Genomic DNA, 26007 nt, shown 5'->3' with positions numbered 1-26007 from the left:
CAAACAGAAAATTTATTGTTTTTAGGCTTATTATATTCTTCTTGATACACAACTTCAAAATGGATGCCACTCATATACCCTTGCACAATATGAGCGGCAAAGTGTACACGGAAATAAACGAATTTTCTTTTCTTTATTTGTCACTCAGGTACTCTGTTTATCAATTTGTGTGCTGATTATAAATCAGAAGGTTGTTAGTAACAAAAGCTGTTTTATTGTTGATGCAAACATCCGAATTTGCTACTTACACAACACAATACACAACTTCAAAATGGATGCCACTCATATACCCCTGCACAATATGAACGGCAAAGTGTACATGGAAATAAACGAATTTTCTTTTCTTTTTTTGTCACTCAGGTACTCTGTTTATCAATTTGTGTGCTGATTATAAATCAGAAGGTTGTTAGTAACAAAAGCTGTTTTATTGTTGATGCAAACATCCGAATTTGCTACTTACCTCAATCTGATTTTTTTCCCCTAGGAATGTGGAAAGATCCACCAAAGTTCCAGTTGAATCGACGCCAACATCAAGATTGTTTATCAGGAATTATTAGATATGAACATTTGATACTTACTTTCCTTGAGATGTTTAACATCATAATATTCACTCTGATTTGCTGAATTAAAAGGCTGAATCCTAGATGATGACACAAATGAAATTTCCAATTACCTGTCCTGTTCTACATTATCTAAAAGCGATATTATACAAACTTTTCAGTCCCCTCATCCGAGAAAGAATGAGTCAGGGGAAAAAGGGAAAAAACGGACCACCTTACTTCCTGTCGTCAAATCTCTGAAATGCAAATAATACCCCAAAGTTTTTCATGTTAACCCAGATGAATTATATATGGTAGAGTGAATGTGTTTGCGTACTAGTATATGATGTCAAGGAAGACTCTGAGATCTGTACAGTGCTGCCTCATTCTGAAAGCAGTGTTATAACAACTTCACACTGCTTGTCTTTAATCTTCAGCACTTGCAGATTTAGGATTGCTCTAGGTAACCAGACCAGGGCCCTGTTTCATAAAGCTGTTCGTAAAGTTACGAACAACTTACGAGCGACTGGTGATCAGTTCTGATGTGCTATACTTATCAGAATTTCCATAATTCAGCACAAGAACTGATCACCAGTCGCTCGTAAGTTGTTCGTAACTTTACGAACAGCTTTAATAATAATAATAATAATAATAATAATAATTGCATTTATATGGCGCTTCATACTGACGTTTCTAAGCGCACTTTGCTACTCATACAAATAGACTAGAAAACACAATAACATTAACAAAATTAACGTTAACAGTAACAAAAGAAGAAGAAAGAAAAGAAAAGAAAAGAAAAATACATGTGATACAATGGTACAATAATTGATAACTGTGTGCGCCTCCAGAAAAAAAAAAATTACAGCTGATTAAACAGGTGAGTTTTAAGAAGAATTTTAAATGATTCGACAGATGAGGCATTCTGAATATAACGAGGGAGTTTATTCCAAAGAGTGGGAGCAATGGAAGAGAAGGCTCGGTCACCATAACGAGTTTTTGTACGTGGGCCATGAAGTAATTGGAGAGAGGAAGATGAACGGAGAGGTCTGGCAGAAGAGGAGGAGCGGAGAGAGACTAGGTTTTGAAGATATATGGGTGCAAGATTACGTGTGATTTTGTACGTCAGAAGTAGGATCTTGAAAGTAATACGGGAATGTACTGGAAGCCAATGGAGTGAGCGGAGAACAGGAGATATATGGTCATGTCTCCTACTACTTTATGAAACACCCCCAGCTGTGTTAGGACTCTGAATGATGGCCTCCTAAATGGTGGCTGTAAACTAACTCCACTAGAGCTCTTTTTAACATTTACATGGTGACATAACATTCACTTCACGTAGGAAGTTTGCAGATGATCTCGCCTTTACGTCTCATAGAAAGTCCTTGGATGACATCAGTCGAGTACTGACCCATCTCAAGACAATAGAAGAGTACTTCGCCTTCTGGAGACTTTGCCCCAACCTTTATAAGATTATCATGAGACCCATGCCTCCCATCTTAATAACCATCTTGCCAACACTATGTTCAAGGTAGCCCTCTGTGGCAAACCTTCCAAGCATAGGCTAGGGAACTCTACCCTCCTTCACTGGCACTCGATCACTCTCCCTCACGCTGGAAGGAAAGGATGGCAAGTGTCACCAGTGCCGTCAAGGCATACCCTGACCTTCTAAACACGATAGCATGGGGGCATTTCATGAAGCGTTTTGTCTGACAAATTTGTCTGACAAATTTGCTCTCAGCCAATCAGATGCAAGGATTTTAGTAGCTTATAACAGCTGTCAAAAAGAAAAGATCTGACAAAGCGCTTCGTGGAATGCCCCCTTGAACAACCTGCCATCAATACGTCTGAAATCCCACAAGCCTAGATTTCCTTCCCGTAACTTAAAAGCTTTGACCCCAAAACAGGTTGGTGCAGATGCTGGTCTCATGTCATCTCTGATACCACCTAAGTTACCTCCAACTGTCTCTGGCCTGGCAACAAAGCCATAGGGCTTCAACGGGTAGTGATCAAGCAAGTCTTCATGTCTTCATTCTGTTTCTATGGCAAATAATCGCCCTCTGACCCCTGAGGAAGTGCTGAACATCACCAGATGTGGTTGCAAATAAAGCAATTGAAGGACTAATATGTATCTTTAGCCTGAGAATTCTTCAAATTTGGGGCTGATGTCGCCTGCTGCCAAACAAAGACGATAAAAATGAAAGTTTTAGTTTTAAGACAAGACTGAATGAGATCATGATGTCAAAGCGTATATTATCAACACCTTGGAACTGTGAGAGAACTGAAAGAGGTATCTCACATTGCTCCTTGGTTGATGTTTAATGAATTATTTGTACGGTATTGCGTTTGGACAGTTTCGTTTATGCCTTCACAAGTTTTTGTTGTTTTAATTCAAGAAGAAAATCAAGTTTGCTCGATAATATCACGGCGGTACTTCTAAATTATATCATATCAGAGTGATGGAGGTTATGATCCATTTCAAACTCGCCTCAGGACTCCTCCCTCCCTCCCCCTCAACTCCTTGCTGGTAAAAAAAAAAAAAAAAAAATCTACAATGTAAAGGGTTTTTAGTTGGGTTATTAATGTCCGATGTGTTTTTGTCTGCAACCATGTATCTCTGCACTTACTGTATAGGATTTTTCTGTACATTGTTGATATGGTTTTAGGGGAATGCATGTCAGAAGCTTTGCTTTCTAGCTTTTCCCTCCATTTTCAACATTATTTGATAAATGCCATTCATCTAGGCTTAATATATTGTGTTATTATTACATTTCTATATTCAACCTGCATGTAGAATATGATAGTACATGTATATTCATTTCTTGCGAGACGTTTAGTGAACTTATATTCGTTGTTGAGACAAAATGAAATATACAAGAAATTGTGTTAAACATCGTATAAGGTTTATGAATATTAAATGCTCAAATATACATGTAGGCCCTCTATATTGCAAGTGACACCCAAAATATTTGTATTACACATGCAACACTTCATGACAGCGTAGGTACGGGACTGGAAATACAGTAAATTTGTGCTGTTTTTCCATGCATATGTTTTGCCATTCATATAGCACATAAGCATAGGAATGGCGGCCATTTTGAATAAAAAATGAGCTTTAAATACTAAATGAACCTATATGAATGAAAATTCTCTTGCTAATGCAGATGGAGTAACTCTAGGAACAGAAATGTACAAAGTTTGGTGGAATAATTGGTCATATAATGCACATTATCATGTTTATCACAGCCGAATTAGCATATCTGGCGGCCATTTTGGATTTTTGCATTTTACCGAAAATGCTCAAGGTTACGCGAGTGGCATCAATCGGATTTGGAATCAGCACCCTCGAACTGACAAGAAACCATCAAAAAACATTGTATATATCGAAAAACAAGGTTGGGTGCCTTCTAGCCTGGACTATGGGGAAAAGACGGGGTTGGAATGAACAAGACGTGGTGGTGGATATTTAGCCTAATTGTGAAGTTGTCAGGAAGAACAATGGACGGGGTGTGGGCTGTCATGAGACATTGTTTCTTTCGCGTTCTGTGGGTTGCAGAATTTGAAAAGGCATTCAAAACGCAGAAAACCTGTGGTAGTAAAGATCTTTGCTAATTCTCAACAAATTCAACAATTGAAGAGTTTGTACGCAAAAACCGATAAGTCCATTTTTGAAGATTTTGAAGTACGGTCTCTGTCATAAAGGACAAAATACTACCTTTTAAATGATATATTGGTCACTACATATAAAGGTACATTTTTGAAGTTATGGTCAAAAGAAGCAAAAATTTTCTTATTGTTCTCTTTATTTTTCTTGACCTTTAATCGCAAATATCTCCATTTGACAAATATGGACTTATCGGTTTTTGCGAACAAACTCTTCAATTATCTTTTTTTTTTTTAATGATCATCTACACCTGGAGATTTTTAGAAGGCAATGGTGGAAATTTGAATTCATGTTTCCATATTTAATGTAGAGCTAATCCTTTTATAGCTTGCCTTATTGACACACACACACACACACACACACACACACAAATTCATACATTGATAGGCCTAGCCCAAAAGAAAACAATGAGAATCAAAGAATGAAACATTAATTTCCCAATGGATTTTTTGTTGAAGAATCAAAACCCAACAAAGTATGAATACACAGTAAATATCCGGTGGAAACATACATACGAATACATAGGGTGTCATCACTTCGGCCCCCCACCTTTTTTCTTTTTTTCTTTTTTTTTTACCCCGGAAGTGGCACTATAGAAAAAACAAATACATGTATAATGAAACCTATGAGCTTGGTAAAGCCTTTGTTTTTGAGCTGAAGACTTATTATTATTATCTTATTTATTATTATTATTATTATTTTGTCGGCTGAAGAAACCTGGAAGTGGCGCGCTGAAGGCCTTTTTTTTTTCTTGCTTCATTGTTAGCCTATACAATGCCCCCTCTACTTTCGAAAATGTGGAGCCAGTCATGATATCTCTTGCAATTAATATATTACACTAAAGACATAAATTTCTATCTATTTCTGACTAGTCCTCATAAGAATGGTCACACTAATTTCCTTTGATTTAAAACAAAACAAAGCAAAACAAAAATTGTATATGCTCACCGTCACTGTGAGATCGCCGGGAGCTTGGATTCTGTCGAGTATGAAAGGCTACACGGCTCTTGACACTGGAGGGCGACATTTCACTTCTGGTCACAGCCAGCTTGTACTTCTGTATACAGGGTTCGCGTACGGCGACGGGTATTCTAGCACACAGTGACATCGTAGGGTAAGCACACAGTAGCACCTTTTCATGGAGTCATCACAGAAGAGTCTTTACATTAATCTCAGAATGGTCAAAGTTGTTCACAACTATGAGAGCTATATTTTCAGAGAGAAGTAAAATCCATTTCATGAAGTCTCTCATACGTCTGATTTTAGGTAATGACCTTTTCATAAAAATAAAATGGATTTTAGTGAAGACTCTCATAAAAGTCTCTCAGAAGACTTACATGAACCTGAACACCAGGACCTGAATTTACTTACAAGATGTGACAACAAAGGCAAATTTTGTAATACATGTGTACGTGTATAAAAGAACAGTTCTACCAGACTGATTTGCATACAGTGTATCCCTTTCCTTGTCCTTGAACTCGACATTCAACCTGCTGTACCGGTATCTGGGCAGCTGAATCGCGGAACTGAGTTTCCTTTATAAAAATACCTTTATTTTTCACTAATGGAAGTGAAATGTCACATCATGTTCAGTCTGCTGCCTACTGAACAGACACAAAGGGAGATGTTTCATTACAATTGGATATTTAATAAAGTATTGCAACCTGTTTGTAAGTTGCACGTTTTCATGAACCAATATCAGTTGTAGCAATATACAAATCATATATGACTAAATCCACACACAACTTTTTCCCATCAATTTATACTCACAATATCAAACTCATATTTTTTATCGACAGCCCAGAACTCACCTCTCCATTCTTTTATAAGTTATCATAAGTCATTGACTCTGCAAAACATGTAGTATTGAGTCAGTTCATACTTTCAAATCATTGCTCTGAAAAGAGAAGTGACTCTAAAAGTGGAAATTTTTTACGGTGTTAAAATTTGTGCACATTTCGCGCAACCAGAAACTAAAATAAAAGGATGTGAATACTTGTTGCTTGCCATATGTCCCAGTAGTGGATGTTTTGATTTTGTGGAATTAAAAACATGCAGAACTCGTCTTACCTGGCCGAATGCAAAAAAAAAAGAAAAAAAAATTACTTGCACAAAAATATCCACCTTTAAAGTAGTAATATTTGTGCCCTTGGGTTATGGCACTATCTCTCCACTGACTTTGCATATTCGATTATGACCAATGTCATTCAAAGTATCATGAACATGCATTGAACATAATTTCATATCTGTTACATCTGCTCGCTTTATCTTTGTCTTGAAAAAAAAATTAACCTAGACTTCGCTTAGCATTTCACTGAAATTTGAGATACCAGTACAATGTGCATTTTTAATGTAAAGTGATCGGTTTGCTTGTAATGAGTTTCCTATTCAAATCATTCATAGCTACTAACAATTTAAAATGACAGGCAAAAAAAAAAGGAGAAAGATAAGTCCACTGATAATCATTATCACAAAAGTGAAATATATGTGTGGAAAATAAATTCTTTCAATGTCTGGAAGTTCGTGTTTTTACTCAAATTTTGTTTTGTACAACATGATGCAAGGCCCCTTAGAGCAGTTTCAAGTGAGCTGAGAGGGCAACCCTGCTAGAAGAAAATGGAATAAATGAATGAATAAATAAATAAATAAATGAATTTCTGTCCTCTTGAACAGCTATATACATCTAGCAGGTTAGTTCCGAAAAGTCGAAATTATATATTATAAAACTGCATTTAGTTATTCAGCAGCACTTTGATGTCTTTTATCTTCGAATAATAGGAAAGATAATAGAAATCAAAACTTTTGGGTCAGGAAGCTCCTAACATGAGAAATCACAGGCAATTGATGCTACTTCTACGGTATACGCCGAATATTTCGCGAGGTTTTTATTTTCGCGAATTTTGCGAGTCAGGTGCTATTCGCAAAATTAAAGACATGCAAAAATATTGACTCTGATCCCGATGTGGATGTGATGTACGCATGTACATTTCTCCGTTCAGAACAAGACTCCATGATCCCAAATTCAACCACTCGCGAAATCGTCGAGACTTCCCGATTCGCGAAATTTAGACTCGCGAAATATATGGCGTATACAGTATCATAACAAAAATATTTTAGAACACATTCACATGGAACAGTACAGCTTTTCAACAGTTTCTTACCTTCATCAAATATTCCATCAAGTTCACACACAAAACATAGAAATCGGATAATCACAACTTGCATTTTATCAAGTTATTTTTATTGAGAAAACAAATGTCTGCACTTCTCAGATGACTTGGAGTCAATATTTTTGATATCTTTCTCATGACAATCAGTCAAATATCAGATATCAATATTCAGGTTGAAATTAAAAAAAGACAAGCAAACATGAAAACAGCATGCATTCATGTATCGAAGAATGAAATATAAAATGATTGGGAATCAATATTCTTCGGAAGCACGCATATAATGCTGGCCAATGTTTACAAGGTTTCAATAGAGCAACATCAAATCGTAACTGCTGTCTTCATACACGTGATTTATGTACAAAAGGCGCCCAATTCATACCACATTCCAGCAAGCAGGATTGTATATGTAAGACATCAATGAATCTAGAAAGGGCATAGTGAGCAAACAATTATGTAAGTCTGCACAAATACTGTCTACAACTGCCTGAAAAATCACAAATGATTAATTGATACAATTGACATCACATAATCACTCTGTATACACTTAATACTGCGATAAAAGCACAACAATCGAGTTTCAAGTCAAATCTATGCTTATGGGTGATGGCAGAGCAAACTTTTCCAACCCCTTGCCAGAGAAAAAGAATACCTACATCCAAATAAAATAATTTGGGTCACTTCTGTAACCCATCCTGTAATCAGCCATGAAATAAAGCATACATGCCACTTAAAAAAAAAAAGCATCATCCGTATTTTAGAAGAGGTGCATAAATCAAACTTCAAAAGATTCAGTACATTAACCATTCTATTGGCACTGTTTCCACCATTACCATCAAAATTTGTTAAACCTACATACCTCTGGAGACTGCTTAGAACAGTCAACAAAATACCAAAGAAGAGCATGCAAAACCATGCAAATTTCATTTTACTAAATCAAAAATTGCAACAAAGTACATTTCAGTATCATCAATATGTACGTAGAAGCTTCATAAGTTTGATCAGTTCATGTGGGACCCATCAATCACTGATATCAACAATGGCATTCAATAGCTGCTTTTCTTTTTGTGCCAAAACATATATTACACACCAAATACTGACAAATGTATAATAACACCTATAATGCACTCAAGACTAAATTCTTGGGATTGGTAACAATACATGACTTAAGCAAGCATCCACCAAATAAACCATCTTCGACAGCCAAAATTTTGAAGCTTCATGAGGCTACAGCATGACATCATTGTTATGAAAATCGGCTCTAAGATATCCTTCCACACCAACAAGGAAGGACCAGCAGCAAATGTCGATGAAAGCATTCACTTGTGGCCCCATTTACTTCCAAGACAGAACCCTCACACAAGAGTCCCATTCTTCAGAATGAGCTAGCAACCTCAGAAGTGGTTATTTACAATATCGCTTTTATGATTCTGAAGTAATATCGCTGTCCATGCCACTGTACAACATCACTCTTTCAGCATGGCAATGGCAAGAGTTGTATTGTAATTTCATTTGATAAGATTGGTGCAAATACACACATGGCTGTGGAAATTGCTGGCTAAGTAAGATCATTTTTATAGCCAATGTACCAGTACTACCATCGTTACAGTCATCACAATCCACATGTGGGATGGCTCTCGTGTATATGATGATGAAAGAGTGACCACAAAACTGAAAAGCTCCTCTACAATTGAGCTGAAAACGCTGCATTTGGCTCAATTCGGATACCCAGTGGTATCTATCAACTTGCCACTTCCACAGCCCTTCTGCACCATCTCTGATTTAATACTGATATGTAGTACAGTGCTTGGTGTTTCTATTTTTTGATTTTTCTGCATGTCTACTTAGTGTCACAATTTTTTTCCCCCTACAACACAAATGCATTGCAGATCATCCCAAGGGTGGGAGATCACAAACTTTTCTCTTTACAGACAATTACAGGTATACTATTTTAACTTCTGCTGTCAATGCGAATTCAACCATTTGCGAAATCATCTTTTAAGTCCAAATTTGCAAGATATCATATTTGCCAAATATATGGCACATACAGTAAGTGATGGTAGGCTATTTGTGATGCAACACATCTGTACAATTTTAGTCACTTACCTCATGTGTAACTTAGGTGATATCTACAAGTGTCACATAGACCATACATGCTGGTATATCAGTAGGATGCAGGTGATGTAATTATATACACATACATACACAAGCTTTTACCAAATTTTACCCTCATGAGTAAAATCTACTGAGAATATGTAAAATGTGTCTAGTTTTTCAATGGCTTAATGGATGTCATATGCAGATAGTTAGCTTTTTTAAAAAAAATTCCAGTGCACTGAAGACACCCCAATGATCAAGAATTTGAGCGAAATCAAGCATGCTAAAATTTCAGCCTGTAGTGAAATTAAGAATGGTGGTCTTAATCACATGACTGTGATGTAGCTCTCATTGTGTATAGATTTTGCTTTGAACACAAAATATCACTACCTTCCTCAATTCATCTTACAATTTTTGTTTTTTCTCCATTACTGTGCTCTAGATGTAAAATGAATATCATGCCATTTGGACAATTCCAGATCATTTTTTTCTACAAGATAGGAGTGACTGTCATACATGTATTATCTATCATGCTATAGTGATTTTGTACACTACTATGTAAGTGGAAATGACCAAAAACTACCATGAAAATAAAAGCATGCGGATATTTTTGCTTGTTATATGCACCACTATTAAATGCTTTGATTATGCAGAATTATAAACACATGAAATTCATCTCATGCAGCCCGGTGCAAAAAATTACTCGCACTGAATATCCACTTTCACGGTAATCAAGGTAAGGTGGATAACATCAGGCATAATAATGCATAATAATGCTTTAACGGCACCACCAAAGGCAAGACAGTCATTTTTCAAGGGAAAGAGGAGAGCGAATGCAAAAAAAAAAAGAATAATAAAATGATTGAATACATGTGATACACATTTTGATCAAATAGTTCCAGACCTTGGTGATTTGTAAACAGGTAATGGATGTTGGGGAACCTTTAAATGTCTGCGTTGGCCCAAGTTTATACTGTTGCTTTTCATACTTTTGATTTCAATTTACAACGATCCTCTCCTTGATGTAAATCCTCTGTTGAATAAATGTTACGTGTGACAAAGTTTACTGGAAAGGAGTATTAAGCACATGAACAACAGCAATTTTCCCTGCACTTGGTAAACATGAAAATACTCTATGCATTTACTGACAGAACAATTAAAATGTAGTATGTAAGGGTATCACTCAAAGCATGGGATGACATATTCAGCAAAATAGCACATAATGTCTGACTTAATTCTGACTTATGGCTCTCACTAAATGAGCACACATGTTCAGTCTGTAATTTATATGAATGACATTTTGCCACATTCAAAAGGGAGGAAAATAAATCTATTCCTACACAGAAGTATGCATGAGTGTTTCTTCGTCATCAGTCAAATATCAAATCTAGAGACACTCTTACAAGAAATACTTTGCATTATTGAAATTCATGAAGAAACATTATATACTTGGATATCTTGGTGATGCAAAACAACACCAAGAATAATTGATTCTTGTGAAAAAAAAAGAAGACTCTTGATCAGGTGAAGCAAACATAAAAACCTCACCTGGTGTGCAAGAGATGATTGTACAACTCAAATAATTAATTACTTGCTAAATTTCTATTATTCAATCAAGGTATATAAGTGAACATTGTAATGCCCTTGACAGACTGGAAATATTCGGCCAAAAAGGTCTGAAGATGCATACATGTGCTCCTTCCAAATTTGGCACAAGCCTTAATTATCTGATACAAATGCTTGTGGGGAAGAAATTCTGACTGATGCTGACACTATCTTGATTTGCATGGGCAATGCATTCAATCAAGCTTGACTCACCCTGCCCACCCATTCTTGTTCAAAGATAACACAGCCACAACTTTCTTGGAGAAATATGAGGAATTTGAATGATGAACTAAATTCAGCCCATAATAATCCATTAAGGAATAATGACATCCTGGTCATGACTGTACATGCCTTTATTTCGTGGGGATTATATTTTCATGAATTTTGTGAGTCACACGCTTTTTGCAAATTTAGCAACACTTGAAAATGTCTACCCTGATCCCGGCATGAATGCCATGTACACTGGTGCGCAGACACAGTAAATGAACATTGCGTGATTACAGCTTAGTATGCTTCTACTGTGTGAATGGATGTGTGCGATACTGTGATACTGATTTATTCACCCATTTCTGTACTCCTTGATACTGAATTTGAACACCACAAAATTGTTGGGAAGTCCTAAAGTGCGAAAAATTAGACTCACTAAATATGATGGCATATACAGTATTCGAAATGACATTCAATTTTAGGCCACGAGAGTACTGTGCATGCTGAATACACACTGCCTTCAACAGTGCTGTGCACACTTCCACGTCATAATCTGGGAGCTTTCTCTGGCGCTACAGCTCTGTTGACAACAGCTTTTGTTCCATACTGTAAATGCATTTAAAGGAGTGATTAAGTACTACTGCCGAAGCATTTCATTTAGTACACTTTTGTGTGTTTGTTTCAAATCATAACATACACTCCACATCATGTCCTTCAAGAACATTTTTGTAAAATGCAGTCATAATGATGTCTTGCGTCAAACCTCATTGTTATCACCCTCTTACAAGCATCTTACACCAATGACTGAGCACGGCCTTGAGATCAGTAACATTTTGTATACTTTGCTCATGCCATGGTCAATGCATCTGCATAAAATAAATAGCGCACTATTCAAACAAAATGCTTTTTTAACCTACTTATGATTTACAGCATAAACATTCAGAGCATCATTCTTCCATGCTGAATGGGAAAAAATTAATTGCTACATAGGATCAAAATTGCCTAACAGCTTTATTCTTTGTTTTTGTTGATGTCTTTTTTTTTTTTTTCCTATTTGGCAATTGCTAAAAAACAAATGTTTGTGCTAAAACCATAAGTAAGACAGCCTAGATGGATAGTCTCCTTGTCCAGGGGTTTCCCTGCTTTCAGATGTAGTTGCTGGAGTTGGTAGATGTGTACTGCTCTTCACTCGGCATCTCTCTGAAGTTGGTGGCTGGCATGGAGTCCAGGTCTATGGCGGCAAGATGCATCTTCTCCACGTAGTCAGGTACACCTGTTTCATACACAAATGAGAAAACAGTTGGGCTACAGTAAAGCAAATCCACAGAATAGCAAAGGCTTCTCATCGATTTGAATACAGTCAAACCTGCCATAGTGACCACCTGCTTACAATGACCGGTTCCATGACATTTGCTCCTGCAACAATTGCTCCAGCAGAATATCTGCAATTTAACCCAAATATAAAACCTCCCCAGGAACATAACCCTAACCCTAACCCTAATCTTAATCCTCACTTCAAACTAAAGCTAAAACCCTATCACAATCCTAAGTCCTTGGAGAAATTAGACCAAAGCAACTGTTGCAGGAGCAAATGTATCACCATTATGACTATATGGGACTCCGCCATAAAGAAAACATGTAGATAAGAACCTGTGTATAACAATCACCTGTCTATGCCACCCACATTTTGAGTTTCCCTTGAGCAGTCACTGAAGACAGCTTTGACTAAATGTGAATCATAAATAGGGAAGACGTGAAATATCTTTATTTTGTATGATACAAGAGAAATAAACATTTTATAGTGGTGTGAGCATGCAATCACAGCTAACTAGGCAAGAGTCTGTCATACAGAGATGCAAATCATGTTACGATCCAGTTTGACTTTTCATGTCACTTTCACACAATAAAGTCAACAAATGTTCAGCTAATATTCTCTCATTACATGTCATATATGATTTCTCTCTCTCTCTCTCTCTCTCTCTCTTTTAACCAATGTTCTACTAGTGCATATTTTTGCTCCAAACTCAAATATAATGGTGCAACAATAAACAGTACAGTGCAGGAGATGCATTTTAAAAGTGAGGCCTTGTCTCATTTGTAGTGCTTGTGATGTGTCGTATACGTCGCTATAATTTGCAGAGGAGCGACTTATGTTGTGAATATATGATTTTAGTCATCCATATATTTCATCAATGCTAAACACAGATATATCTGTTGCTTGGAAGCTGAAGGATCACTCACCAGTACTGGCCAACCAGCTGACCGCGGTGGTAGGAAATGGGGCTTTGGGGTCGTCGTGGTAGGTCAGGATGTAATCAAAGCCGTTCTGAGGAAAGAATTCAGTGTACAAAACATTAAAAACATATCATGAGTTCATATAGTGGCATGTTTCCTCCTCTGGCCCCACCATGCAATACTGAATGTTACGTGGTACTGTAAAAGTGGATGTTTTCATGCGGGTTAATGTTCACGTACTAGCCCGGGTTAGATGAATTTCATGTGTTTTCAATTCTGCAGAATCAAAATATAAAATTGTATTACATACAACAAGCAAAAAATTTGGGTGCTTTTATTTTCCTGCTGCTGTCGTGTTTGCACAAAAAGTGCACAGATTTCCACTTTAACAGTATTTCTCATTTTTGCATTTATTCTTTAGATGGCTTTGTAAAGATAACTAAGACAATCTTTCATACTTAAAGATTCATAAAAATATTCATCATCATCATCATAATAATAACAATAACAATAAAAGTAATAATGATGATAACTATTGCACAAAAAAAATTATGTGTTCGACATAACATACACAATCATCAATGCTTGAACAAGTAAGTTTTCTGTTAAGTTAAGTTCAGGTAAGCTCAAAATGGAAGCTGTGCAGGTTTTCTTTGAAGTGGTCTACAACAGGTCGCAAGTGATTTATGGCTCACTTGTAAGTGGCACCAAGAATATGAAAAACTGAGGGTTGACTGAATGACACACCTGAACAAAAACACACATATACACACACAAATATGAGACAATAGTTTTACTAGGGTTCGGCCCGTCAAGCCTTCCGATAAAATCAGTCACTGCGGAAATTTTCCTGACCTCATCAAAGCTTGTGAACGGTTTAATGACCATCCTGGAGGAGAATCGCGTCACCCGGACGTGGCGTCTCGACTCGGGTCTTCTGGGATGAGTGGTTGCCTGCGAGACGAGGACCATCGCACGATGCCGGTGAAAAATCTTGGCACGACGCACGTAGACGTAGTCTCTACTCTGCATTGGAAACTGTGAGATAAAGGAACAAGAAGCAAACCACAAGTGATGATCAGATTCTTTAAAAAAATCTAAATAAATAGATAAATCCATATGATGAAAAATCCTCATTGGCAGAATAATTCCTTACCTAGACAATGTATGCATCTTTCACATGATATGTGCAGCATACTGGTATCACTTGACAATAACATTTAACAAACTATCTGTTACAGAGCAATCAATTACATACGCTGTAAATTCAGAATTGGATATTTACGACAACGAGACTAACATCTAGGTAATTTACCAGATGAACTTTGTTTATGATAGTTGAAAGAAAAAGATGCATCTGGCACCTTTCTGGACAGAAATATAAAAACAAAGCAAACAACAAGAGCATGTTAATTCAAACAGCTGCCATTCTAATTGGATCTTCCGTTAGGAACTCCCCCATACCACTAAGACAAAGCCTACTCAATAAACTGGAAAGAGTGTTAAAAAAATATCTTAATCGACAGTGGTTCAAGAGTAAACTATTTCCATTTCAAATATAATTTACTAACATGATAGAGCCACATAACATCAAATCTGCAAACCAAAACTTTCATTTACATCACTGCTCAATAGATGGTCAATAGACTGCTCAATAATGGTTTAAATCATCACTGAGTTATGACCAACAAATACCCTGAGCCTCCAATATAACATTGCAGGCATAATTAATGTTTACAGGTGAATAACCATACAATTCGCATGCCATATTTCATCAACACATAGTAAACACATTAGAAGTATGTTTCCCAGGGGAGGAGGGGTGGGGCAGTTGTTCTTTCGGAGTCTTTTTTTTTTCCTTCTGTTGTATTTCCACCATAACATGCCATTATCATGATGACTCACTTTCTGCCACTGCATGTCAACATCAAACCAACCAACATGCGAGCCAAAGTCCATTTGAATTGCCTCAAAACAAGGGAAGTTGCTGGCTCCACAAATTGTTGACATCATCTTGTTTTTGGCAAAATATGTTGTTGCCATGTCAATACACTGTTGCCATGCCAATGCAGTCTTGCCACTGTAAGCAATTATGTCTGCACATGTGCACCTCAAAACCAACATATGAGAGAGAAAATTTAAAGGACAAGTCCACCTTCATATACATGTGGATTGAGTGAATGCAGCAATATTAGTCGAACACATCAGTGAAAGTTTGGGGAAAATCGGACAATCCGTTCAAAAGTTATGAATTTTTAAAGTATATGCGTAGTCACTGCTGGATGAGAAGACTACTACAATGTATGATGTCATATGCGTACAACCATAAAAAGAAAATAAAAAGAGAATTTCACAAAACTGTACTTTTTGAATAAAGTGCACATTTCTTTGACTTGTTACTGATATATGTTAAGGGTAATATTATTCCCCCTGCCTTCTGAAAGAGAGAAGTCAAGCGTTCTTTTGTTATGCGAGAAAATTGAAAATGAGTTGAATTTTCTTTATTCTTTCTTTATATCGTTGTACTCATGTGACATCACAAGCTATAGTAGTCTTCTCATCCAGCCTTGAGTGAGCAGAAACTTCAAAAAATTCATAACTTTTGAACGGATTGTCCGATTTTCCTCAAACTCTCAATGATGTGTTCTACTAATATTGCTGCATTCACTCAACCCACATGTCTATGAAGGTGAACTTGTCCTTTAAAGGTGAATTTAAGAGTTTGTTGGCTCTGCAAGCCCCATTCCTGATTTTTCCCCCTGAATGTATGAGGTTACCATGGCATCATGCTTTCTGATTCTCTACCAAAAATATATTGAATGTCCACACATCAAGGCAAACCCATGTGCCAAATTTGATGTAAAACACTTTCAAAATAATTTATGGGAATTATCAACGTATCAAACTTCATAGAAGGGAAAAACATACAAGCTGACCAGACTGACCATACTTATATACCCCTTCATGCTTTTTTTTTTGCTTTTTTTTTTTTGGGGGGGGGGGGGGGGGGGAGGGAGGGGTGAGGGGATAAAGGTTTACCGAAAAAAAAATCGATATATATTGTACCTCATGTACAGGCTTAAACAAAATCTTTGATGTAGCTTACTGGGAACTGGGTGGCCCAATACACCACTTCCGCTCCAGATTCTTGGTCCTGGTCTATGACGTCCGTCTCAATGACGTGCTTGTCCCAACTCCGCCTGTAGTCTAAATCAAGTTGGACCTTGAAGTAAGACTTGGCCGTGCAGTCTGTAAATGTTCCAAACACTGACAGTGGGGAAAAACAAAATATAAAAGGACAAAGAGAAAAAAAGAATATGTGAGATTCATACCCTTGTTCTAAATCCATCAAAATTATTGTCACGACAGCTGGTGATAAACTTGTATGAAACAACAACAGCAAAAAATTTCCTCGACTAAAGGCTTTGTTTCTGATATAAAAACCACCTCAAAGACAACCCACCCAACCCACCACCACCACCACCACCACCACTAAAAAAAGAAAAAAAGAAAAAAAAAGTAGATCAGAGGTACAGAAAGACTCAAGTGCTTCAAGCACTTCAAACAGTTTTACTGGGATTCCTCCGCCTCTTGTGCAATCACTATAAAATTTGTTCTGTCATAATATTATGGCTGTTCATTTCTAACTAGATATAAGGTTTATTTAAACTAATCTCTGAACTTGAGGGTTGAGCTATCATCCTGTTTACAGAAAGTACACTGATACCATTATCACCTTAGCAAATTTTCACATACTGCTACCTTCAGTAAAAACATACTCTATGTGCAAACTAGAAATCTGTAACCTTATTAAACATGGAATTTGAATGAAAGTTCTTCTATTCTATTTGACTGAATTTATCTAATCTTACAGCTAACTTGAACACGCTGTGGCACTGCTATTTCATGATATCAATGTGAATCCACAGTACCCTGTACGTACCTTTGTACTCGTACAGATAAGTGGCATCGAGTTTCCTCCGCCACACCATGAGCTCTGCTTTCGTCATGACTTTCTCCCACGCACTCAGCTCCGGGCAGTCCGCATTCCGATCCGCGTGGAGCCTGCGAATCAGGTCAACATCTTCCAGGCAACTGCATTAGCAACAGAGCCAAAAAAGAAAAAGAAAAAAAAAGGGCGATATATTAAATTTCATGAATGGAAACAAATATAACAAGAATAAATTCGCATGTTGCTACAAATACCATGGAACATTTTTCATTACAGCTAGGATCAAGGGAAACGTATATAAACAAATTAAAACCTACACAGTACTTGAGAAACACTGAACCAAGATATGATAACTTTGTCAACATTGAATAACTGATTTGGCAATCCACTACAACACCAACACAATGTACAAAAAAGTACATTACAACTCCATAAAATTTTAAAATATGCATCTGTAGTATGCACAATTAATAAAATGCATTTTATACATTTCTCTGGGCTGACTTAGTATTCATTATCCCCATCAACCATTCCAATCTGCTCATGAAACTAGAGAGCTATGTTATTGATATCCATTTGACCATATGCCTACCAGATATTAAGATTGAAAATGATGCTACAATCATCATTATAAACATCCATAACATCCACAATGATGCCAAGATCATTATTCTTATCCTTAAAAAAGACAGAAAATAGAAATGAATGATCATGTATATATGTGGCAGCAAACATCCATTATTATGTGTACTTGATAATCATGAAAAGAAACTGATCATGCTCCCTATTCAAAATGCAGTCTTCAGACACACACACATACACACACACACACACACTTTTTTTTTTTTCAACGATGTTTATTCTGTTCCATTCAAAGTAATAGAAAAAAATAACAATTTTCATTTGCTACAATTGAAATGACGAAAATATACATTTGTGATCATAATAGCAAATTTGCTATTGCTGTACATAATGACATAACAAAAATTACATTTTCATGAACAATTATCAATTTACATACAGTCACTTCCCCTATGCTCTCAAAAAAAATTGCTTAAATTTAACAGTGATAATTCAGTTCTTCTAGCATTAATCTTAATAATCATCCAAATGAATTATGCAGCAAAATTATACAGTAATAAATAATGGAACCATATTATTTATCAACCAATACCCGCCCACCTACTAACTCATATCCCTTACTGAGTCCCTATGACCACCCCCACCAGTTCCCTCCCTTCCTGTTTCCTCCCCCACCCCTATCTGTACACATGCAACACACAAACACACACAAACACACCCATACACACACACATACACATGCACCTAATTTGGTTAACTGCTCTTGCCTACACATCACAATATAGTAAATATAGTTATATAATCAGCCCGCCAACAGGCTGACAGGAACGCATGGGAAAGGAGGGGGAGAAAATACAAAACAACACAAGAGAAAAAAAAAGAAGAAGAAGAAGAAGAGGAGGAGGAATGAAGGAAAGGGAAAAAAATGAAGAAAAGAAAGAGTGGAATACTATGGAAACATTACTATTTTCTTAAAAGTCACAGACGTTGCACTTAGCTTCAGACTGGTTTATTCAACGAAGTCTCAAAATATTCCCATTTTTGTAAATGTACATGTAGCTTCCTAGCCTTGGTCGCAAGGATTTTTTCCTCATTTATTAATTCAACAATAATCTTTTGCATCTTTTCTCCAGTGGGTAACTTATTTCCCGTTCTAGATTTAAAAATGATGTATTTTGTTAAGATAATCAAAGTATTTACACATTTTGATCTATTTGAATAACCAGAAATTCCCCCAAATATATCTCTCCAATTCATATTCCTTAACTCATTTATATCAAAATAATTAATTATGAATTCCCATAACGGTTTCACTTTAACACAGTGTGAAAATAAATGCAGATAAGTTTCAGGCTCATGTTGGCAGAAGGAACAAAGGCTGTCTGTTACAAAACCAAACTTCATTAAACGCTCCTTAGTGTAAACTACGCCATGTAACATCATAAATTGAAATTCTCTATATTTTCTTATCAATGTACACTTACTCGGTTTAATAAAAAGATCTTTTATTTCTTTGTTTGTATAATCATAGCTACTGTGGTCATCTTTGATTTGTAAAACATAAGATGACTGTAAATCTTCCACCATAGCCTCATATATTTTTCTCGATTTTAAAACTTGCAAATTTACTCTCTGACCAGAAAAAATCAATTTTAAATCAAAGTTTGTGGAATCAACTTGCTGAAGTGTACCTGCTCTCATAGAATCCTTCCATTTCTGGGGTATAGCATTAAATATATCATTCAGTTTAAGCAATTCTTCTACCTTAAAACCAAGACCCAAGCTTTGAAAATGTGACTGAGATCTCAAATGACCGTTATCTAATATATCTTGTATTGTAATTATTCCTGCATCAAATAAATCTCTATGAAAAAACATCCTACCTGCTATGCGTACACTCCTATTATTAAATATTATTGGATTTACAACCTCATTTTCCAATTGTCTATATTTATAGATATCGAGCCAAACCTTCAATATTTCCGAATAAAAAGGTGGTACATTATCTGTCATAATAGATGAATCAAAGTCACACATAAACAGGAATCTACCTCCTACAGTACTAAAACAGAAGTCAAAAAATAATTTCCACCCAACTTCTTTTTCTCCATATAGAAGGCGTTTTAGCCACATAATACGTTGTGCCTTAACAAATAACCGAAAGTTCGTCATTCTTAAACCCCCAAACTCATAATCTTGATACATAATATTTCTCTTTTACGGTCTTTGCCATGCCATAAGAAATCAAAGGTAATTTTTTCGACTTCGGAAAATACCCACTGAGGAACAACAATAAGTGATGCTACATAATTCAATTTTGACAAGGCGAATGTTTTCATAAGATGTATTTTTCCCATAAGTGTTAAATCTCTTTCTTTCCACCATCCTAAAAGACTTTTTATCTTACTTAATATTTCTTTAAAATTTAAATTCTCTTTTGCCTTAACATCTAAGGAAAAATAAATTCCTAATATTTTGATTTCTTGAACAAAATTCCCAAACAAATGAATATTTGGCCTATCTTTTTCCTCCCCAAGCCATAAGAAATTAGTCTTCCCTTTATTTATTTTGAGACCACTTATTTTCCCAAATTCATCAAATAAAAATTGTAACCTTTTAATTGAACCCTCATCTTTCACAAACAAAGAAATATCATCCGCGTATAAAATTTGTTTTATTTCATTTTGACCAAATTTAATTCCATTAATATCCTTATCTTTTCTAATAGCTCCAGCTAAAGTTTCCATAGCTAATAAAAATATATATGGAGACAGAGGATCACCCTGCCTCACACCCCGTTTGATATTAAAGTACCCCGTTGAGTTTCCACCGTTCATAACACAGCTACTGATATCCGTGTACAAGACTTTAACCCAAAATTGAAATGAATTCCCGAAACCAAATAATTGCAGAATTTTAAATAAAAAGATATGCGCTACCGAATCAAATGCTTTCTCAAAGTCCACCGCAACTAGATAACCGCAAGGATGTTCCAATGCATGAAAAAGAATGTCATCTATTATTCTTACAGCTTCTCCGATATTTCTGTTTTTCATATAGCCTACTTGATCATGATGAATAATTTCCGGTAACACCTTTTGAATCCTTTTAGCTAATATTTTTGATAAAATCTTATAGTCAACATTTAACAAAGTAATAGGTCTATAGTTTTGAACATACATACCATCTTTACCTTCCTTCTCTATAAGTGTAATTACTCCTTGCTTTTGAGATGTAGACAGTTCCCCCCTATTATATGCCTCATTTAGCGTTTCAACTAAAATATCTCCTAAAACTGGCCAAAAAGTATTATAAAACTCTACAGTTAATCCATCATTTCCCGGAGACTTATTAACTTTCATTTCCTTCAAAACTTCATAACATTCATTTTTAGTTACTTCACCTTCACATAAATTTCTACTTTCTTCATTAAATTTGGGAATACCAGATAAAAACATCAACTTTTCATCTTCAAGGATATCACAAGCAGAATACAATTTTTCATAAAATGTTCTAATAATTTTCAAAATCTCATTTTTATCTGACACTATTTCTTTCTTTTCATTGTATACTTCTTTGATAACACTTTTCCTTTTCTTAGATTTCAACAACTTTTCAAAATACTGTGTTTTCTGTTCTCCCTCTTCATACCACTCTGCTCTTGACCTGATTCTCAGACCTTGGCGAGAATAATCATACAAATTGTTTAGTGCTGTTTTTTTCTCTTCAATTTCATCCGTTATAAATTTTACAGGTAAAGTCAATAATTGAGTTTGTAAATGACTTATTTCGGATTCTAACTTTTCTATTTCCTTTCTCCTTCGTTTTGCCTTCTCCTTCGAATAACTGATTATAATATTTCTCATTTTCATCTTTAAAAAATCCCAAAAAAGTAATTTATCCTGGATTTCTGGAATCAATTGTTCCCTTAATTGATAAATTTTCTCATTCAACATATTAACAAACTCAAGATCTGCACATAAACTATTATTAAATTTCCAATAAGATTTACCAAATGAAAATTTATCTGCTAGATTCTTAAGTTGTAACAAAATACAAGAATGATCAGGTGTAATTGACGTAATGATATCGCACTTATTAACCAAATTAAGTGCATTAGAGGAAAAAAACCAATAGTCTAAACGACTTTGAACGATTGGCCACTTTTGCCTTAAAGTAAATTCCCTTTTATCCGGGTTTCTTTTTCGCCACACATCTTCTAGCTCATACCTTCTCAAAAATTCTTCCAATTTCTCATTAAACTTAGTTTTTATAATATTCTTTTGCCCCATATAATCTAATTTTCCATTCATGAGTATATTGAAATCTCCCCCTAAAACTACGAGCTGAGAAGGATCATACAATTCCGCTATCTTAGTATTTAGCTTATCCAAAAATTCAAACTGTGTTTTTTCTTTATCTCTAGTTGGGAAATAACAATCACCTACTAATATTTTCACGCTTCTCAGTTCTCCCTTCAGTAACATATAACGCCCATCTTTATCTAATAAAACATTCTCAAATTTAAACTTTAAATTTGGGGATAACAAAACTAAAGTTCCCCTACTATGGTTTGATCCATGGCTGAAAAACATTGAGCCATCCCACTCTGAGCTCCACCTTTCCTCTACATCAACAGTACTATAAGTTTCTTGAAGAAAAACAATGTCACTTCCTTTGCTTTTACACCATGCAAAAATGTTATTCCTCTTAGCCCTATCCCTTATTCCCCGAACATTCAAAGAAATTAACGTAAGATGCTCATTTGTTTCCATTATATAACTAGATTCTCATTATGAATGATAAAGCGTGCATTGGTACAAGACATGAATAATACAAAGTCCTCTCCCATGCGTTCCCGTTCAGGCCTCTCCAAGAATTTCCAACGAGTTGTGAGTACAAAGAGAGCACAGCTGATTTGTATAAACATGTAATTAGTTTGAGTGCGAGCAAATAGCAGAACCATCACAGAAAAGGAACCTATGTCTCCTTCCAACTGCACATGTGGTACAAACATTCCAAACACACAACATCTAACATACCTCAACCATGCCCTATCCATATCCCTAGATACCGATCCCTAACCCAGCCAATAAATTGAGGAAAAAAAAAAGTGAAAAAAAAAAACTATATGTAGCTGGCGAGTGGCGATATATGCAGACTTGCATTGCAATTCAGCCTACCCGCCCCAACAAAATTTTCATTTTTATTAGTATCTTGCCTATAGCCTAGATAGCTTATGACAGTTGCAAAACTAAACCTCATAAAATCTTAGATAATAGAAAGAAAGTCGAAACCCGCATAGTAGTGAAGGACATGGTAATGACGTAGTTTATATACCGCAATGAAGTAAATCTCATTATGATATTCAAGTACGTCAACCCTTTCCAATAGCAAATATTTTTTAAAACAATACATGTATTTCAACCAGCAGAACAAAGGAAAAACTAATTAATTTATAATGTCCTTCCAATCGAAATAAATCGCAATAAATAAAATACACACACACACACACACACACACACACACACACAGAGTCTATATCAGTCGGGGAAACCCGCTCATGAGGCCTGCTACCCCGTACGAGCACTCCTCCGCCTCACGAGGCCTCCGGAGAGCCTCATAACGCCCCCGGGGAGAGAGACTCATGAAGCTCCCTGTTCACTTTTTATTCGTCTCACATCTGACATACAAATTGTCGCAACTTTGCATGGTGATTTTTTGTTACACACACATGTCCACTATCCATGATGAAAAGAAGACAAAATTCTGTATGTTTTTTTTTACAACAATCGAGTTTTAATCAACCGATGCACAGCGACCCATCGAAACACGGGTGCCGGCGGGTTCGCTCAATGCAAGGCTGACGCACCCAGCGGCCTGATCCGACTATATATTTTTGGTGCTTTTTTCTGCGGCTCTCACCTCTCCGCGCACAAATCAGCCTCGTGAAGCTGAAGTGTGACATCTTTTTACAAAAATTCGAACGAGAAAAGTAAAATCAGTACTAACCTGATCTTGTGCATATACATTGTATTCCAAATTACTATTCCACACTGATAGAGTAGGTGGGTACTCCAGTTTGTTTGCAAACTAATCACTTTGTAGATATGATGGGTTCACTTTCTTCATCAATCCCGCCATTGGCTAACCTTTGGGCGCTTGTTTTGGAATCATCCCGCGACGCGACGTCACATCACATCACGCATCCAGGTACATACAGACATGACAGCCCGCAAGCTGTGAGATTTTCAGAGCGAGCTCGCGCATGCACCGGAGGATAGCAGTATCTTCTGGTGCGTGCGCAAGCTCGCTCTGAAAATCTCACAGCTTGCGCGCTCTCTGTATGTGCTGGATGCGTGATGTGATGTGACGTCGCGTCGTGGGATTCCAGAAAAAGCGCCCAAAGGTTAGCGGACGACGGAATTGACAAAGAAAGTGAACCCGTCATACCTACAAAGTGACTGGTTTGCTAACAAACTGGAGTACCCACCTACTCTATCAGTGTGGAATAGTAATTTTGAATATATGCACAAGATCAGGTTAGTACTGATTTTATTTTTCTCATTACGAATTTTTGTAAAAAGATGTCAGACTTCAGCTTCACGAGGCTGATTCGTGCGCGGAGAGGTGAGAGCCGCAGAAAAAAGCACCAAAAATATTTAGTCGGATCAGTCCGCTAGGTGCGGCAGCCTTGCATTGAGCAAACCCGCCGGCGCCCGTGTTTCGATGGGTGGCTGTGCATCGGTTGATTAAAACTTGATTGTTGTTAAAAAAAAACCAGACAGAATTTTTTCTTCTTTTCATCATGGATAGTGGACATGTGTGTGTAACAAAAAAGGAAGTGTTATACAACCACACGCGTGTGGACGTGTGTGTACATGTTGCACACACGGGGAGCTTTATTGCGTAGCGGGGAACACAAAGGTTGTGTGGCCACACACAGCGTGTTCCCCGCCACGCAATGGAGCTTCTCCGTGTGTGTGGCATGTACACACGCGTCCACGAGTGTGGCTGTATCCCAGCGACTCTAGCCATGGCTACAGCCACACTCGTGTGGCTGGATGGTAAAGACACACGCGTGTGGTTGTATACACTGCCAACAAAAAATCACCATGCACAGTTGCGACAATTTATATGTCAGATGTGAGATGAACAGGGAGCTTCATGAGTCTCTCTCCCCGAGGGTGTTATGAGGCTCTCCGGAGGCCTCATGAGGCGGAGGAGTGCTCGTACGGGGTAGCAGGCCTCATGAGCGGGTTTCCTGGATCTGGACTGATGATATGTAAATTTTATGCATAAAATAAAACATGCCTTTTTACATGGTGTAGACTCTATTCAACTGCAAACACTCAACTAACCATTTCTTCAAATCACAGTGAGTAATAAGTTTTGAGTAAACATTTGATTTTTTGAATCTATAGACAATATAGTTACACAGTTATTACAACTGCCACATTACACATTGTCATTACATAATTTCCTACCTAGTTTAGAATAGGAAGAGCTGTGTAATGTAAGGTAACAAAAATATGCATTTTCAGCATCACTCTATTCTAACCTTCACATGTTCCCACACTCTGATCAATGAATATTACAAGTAAATGGAAATAAATTCAAATTGAGTTATTAATACTGAGAAAATAATGTTTTTTTCAACCTGTCGATTTGTCGATCACCGACACTGACTCTCTCCTGATCCCAAGCGAAGCAAGCTCCTCCAAACAGCACATATAGGTTTCGCCTCCTACCCTTCAGATGTCTACGAGCAAACCCAAGGGTTAGGGACTGAAGCGACCTCTCAGAATACAATAATCTATACAGCGATACCATCCGTTCCATTCTTCGCAGTCTCTGCGCTGCGTATACATTGCACTGGCGGGCGAGCAGGCTGCAGAAGACAGCGAGGTGCTGCGAGAACGATTGCCCAGAACTTCCCCGCAGGGCCATCCGCAGCAT

General features: G+C 36.8%; 1 protein-coding gene across 1 annotated transcript; it reads right to left on the bottom strand.

Annotated features, from left to right (window-relative positions):
* Positions 1-12343: 12343 nt before the first annotated feature.
* On the bottom strand, positions 12344-26007 carry LOC139727663 (stAR-related lipid transfer protein 7, mitochondrial-like). Its single transcript, XM_071638642.1, has 6 exons — positions 25709-26007; positions 17458-17609; positions 16621-16781; positions 14370-14552; positions 13521-13605; positions 12344-12552 (listed from the first exon to the last, which is right to left on the bottom strand). The coding sequence occupies exons 1-6, from the start codon at positions 26005-26007 to the stop codon at positions 12425-12427; spliced, it is 1008 nt and encodes a 335-aa protein (XP_071494743.1). The 3' UTR covers positions 12344-12424.

This window comes from Diadema antillarum, unplaced genomic scaffold (genome assembly GCF_040938485.1).
Source record: "Diadema antillarum isolate AM-2024a unplaced genomic scaffold, OU_Dant_1.0 seq00000140_RagTag, whole genome shotgun sequence".
NCBI classification, from domain to species: Eukaryota; Metazoa; Echinodermata; class Echinoidea; order Diadematoida; family Diadematidae; genus Diadema; species Diadema antillarum.
The sequence above is the reverse complement of the archived record's forward strand: the minus strand, read 5'-3'. Positions and strand labels throughout refer to the sequence as shown.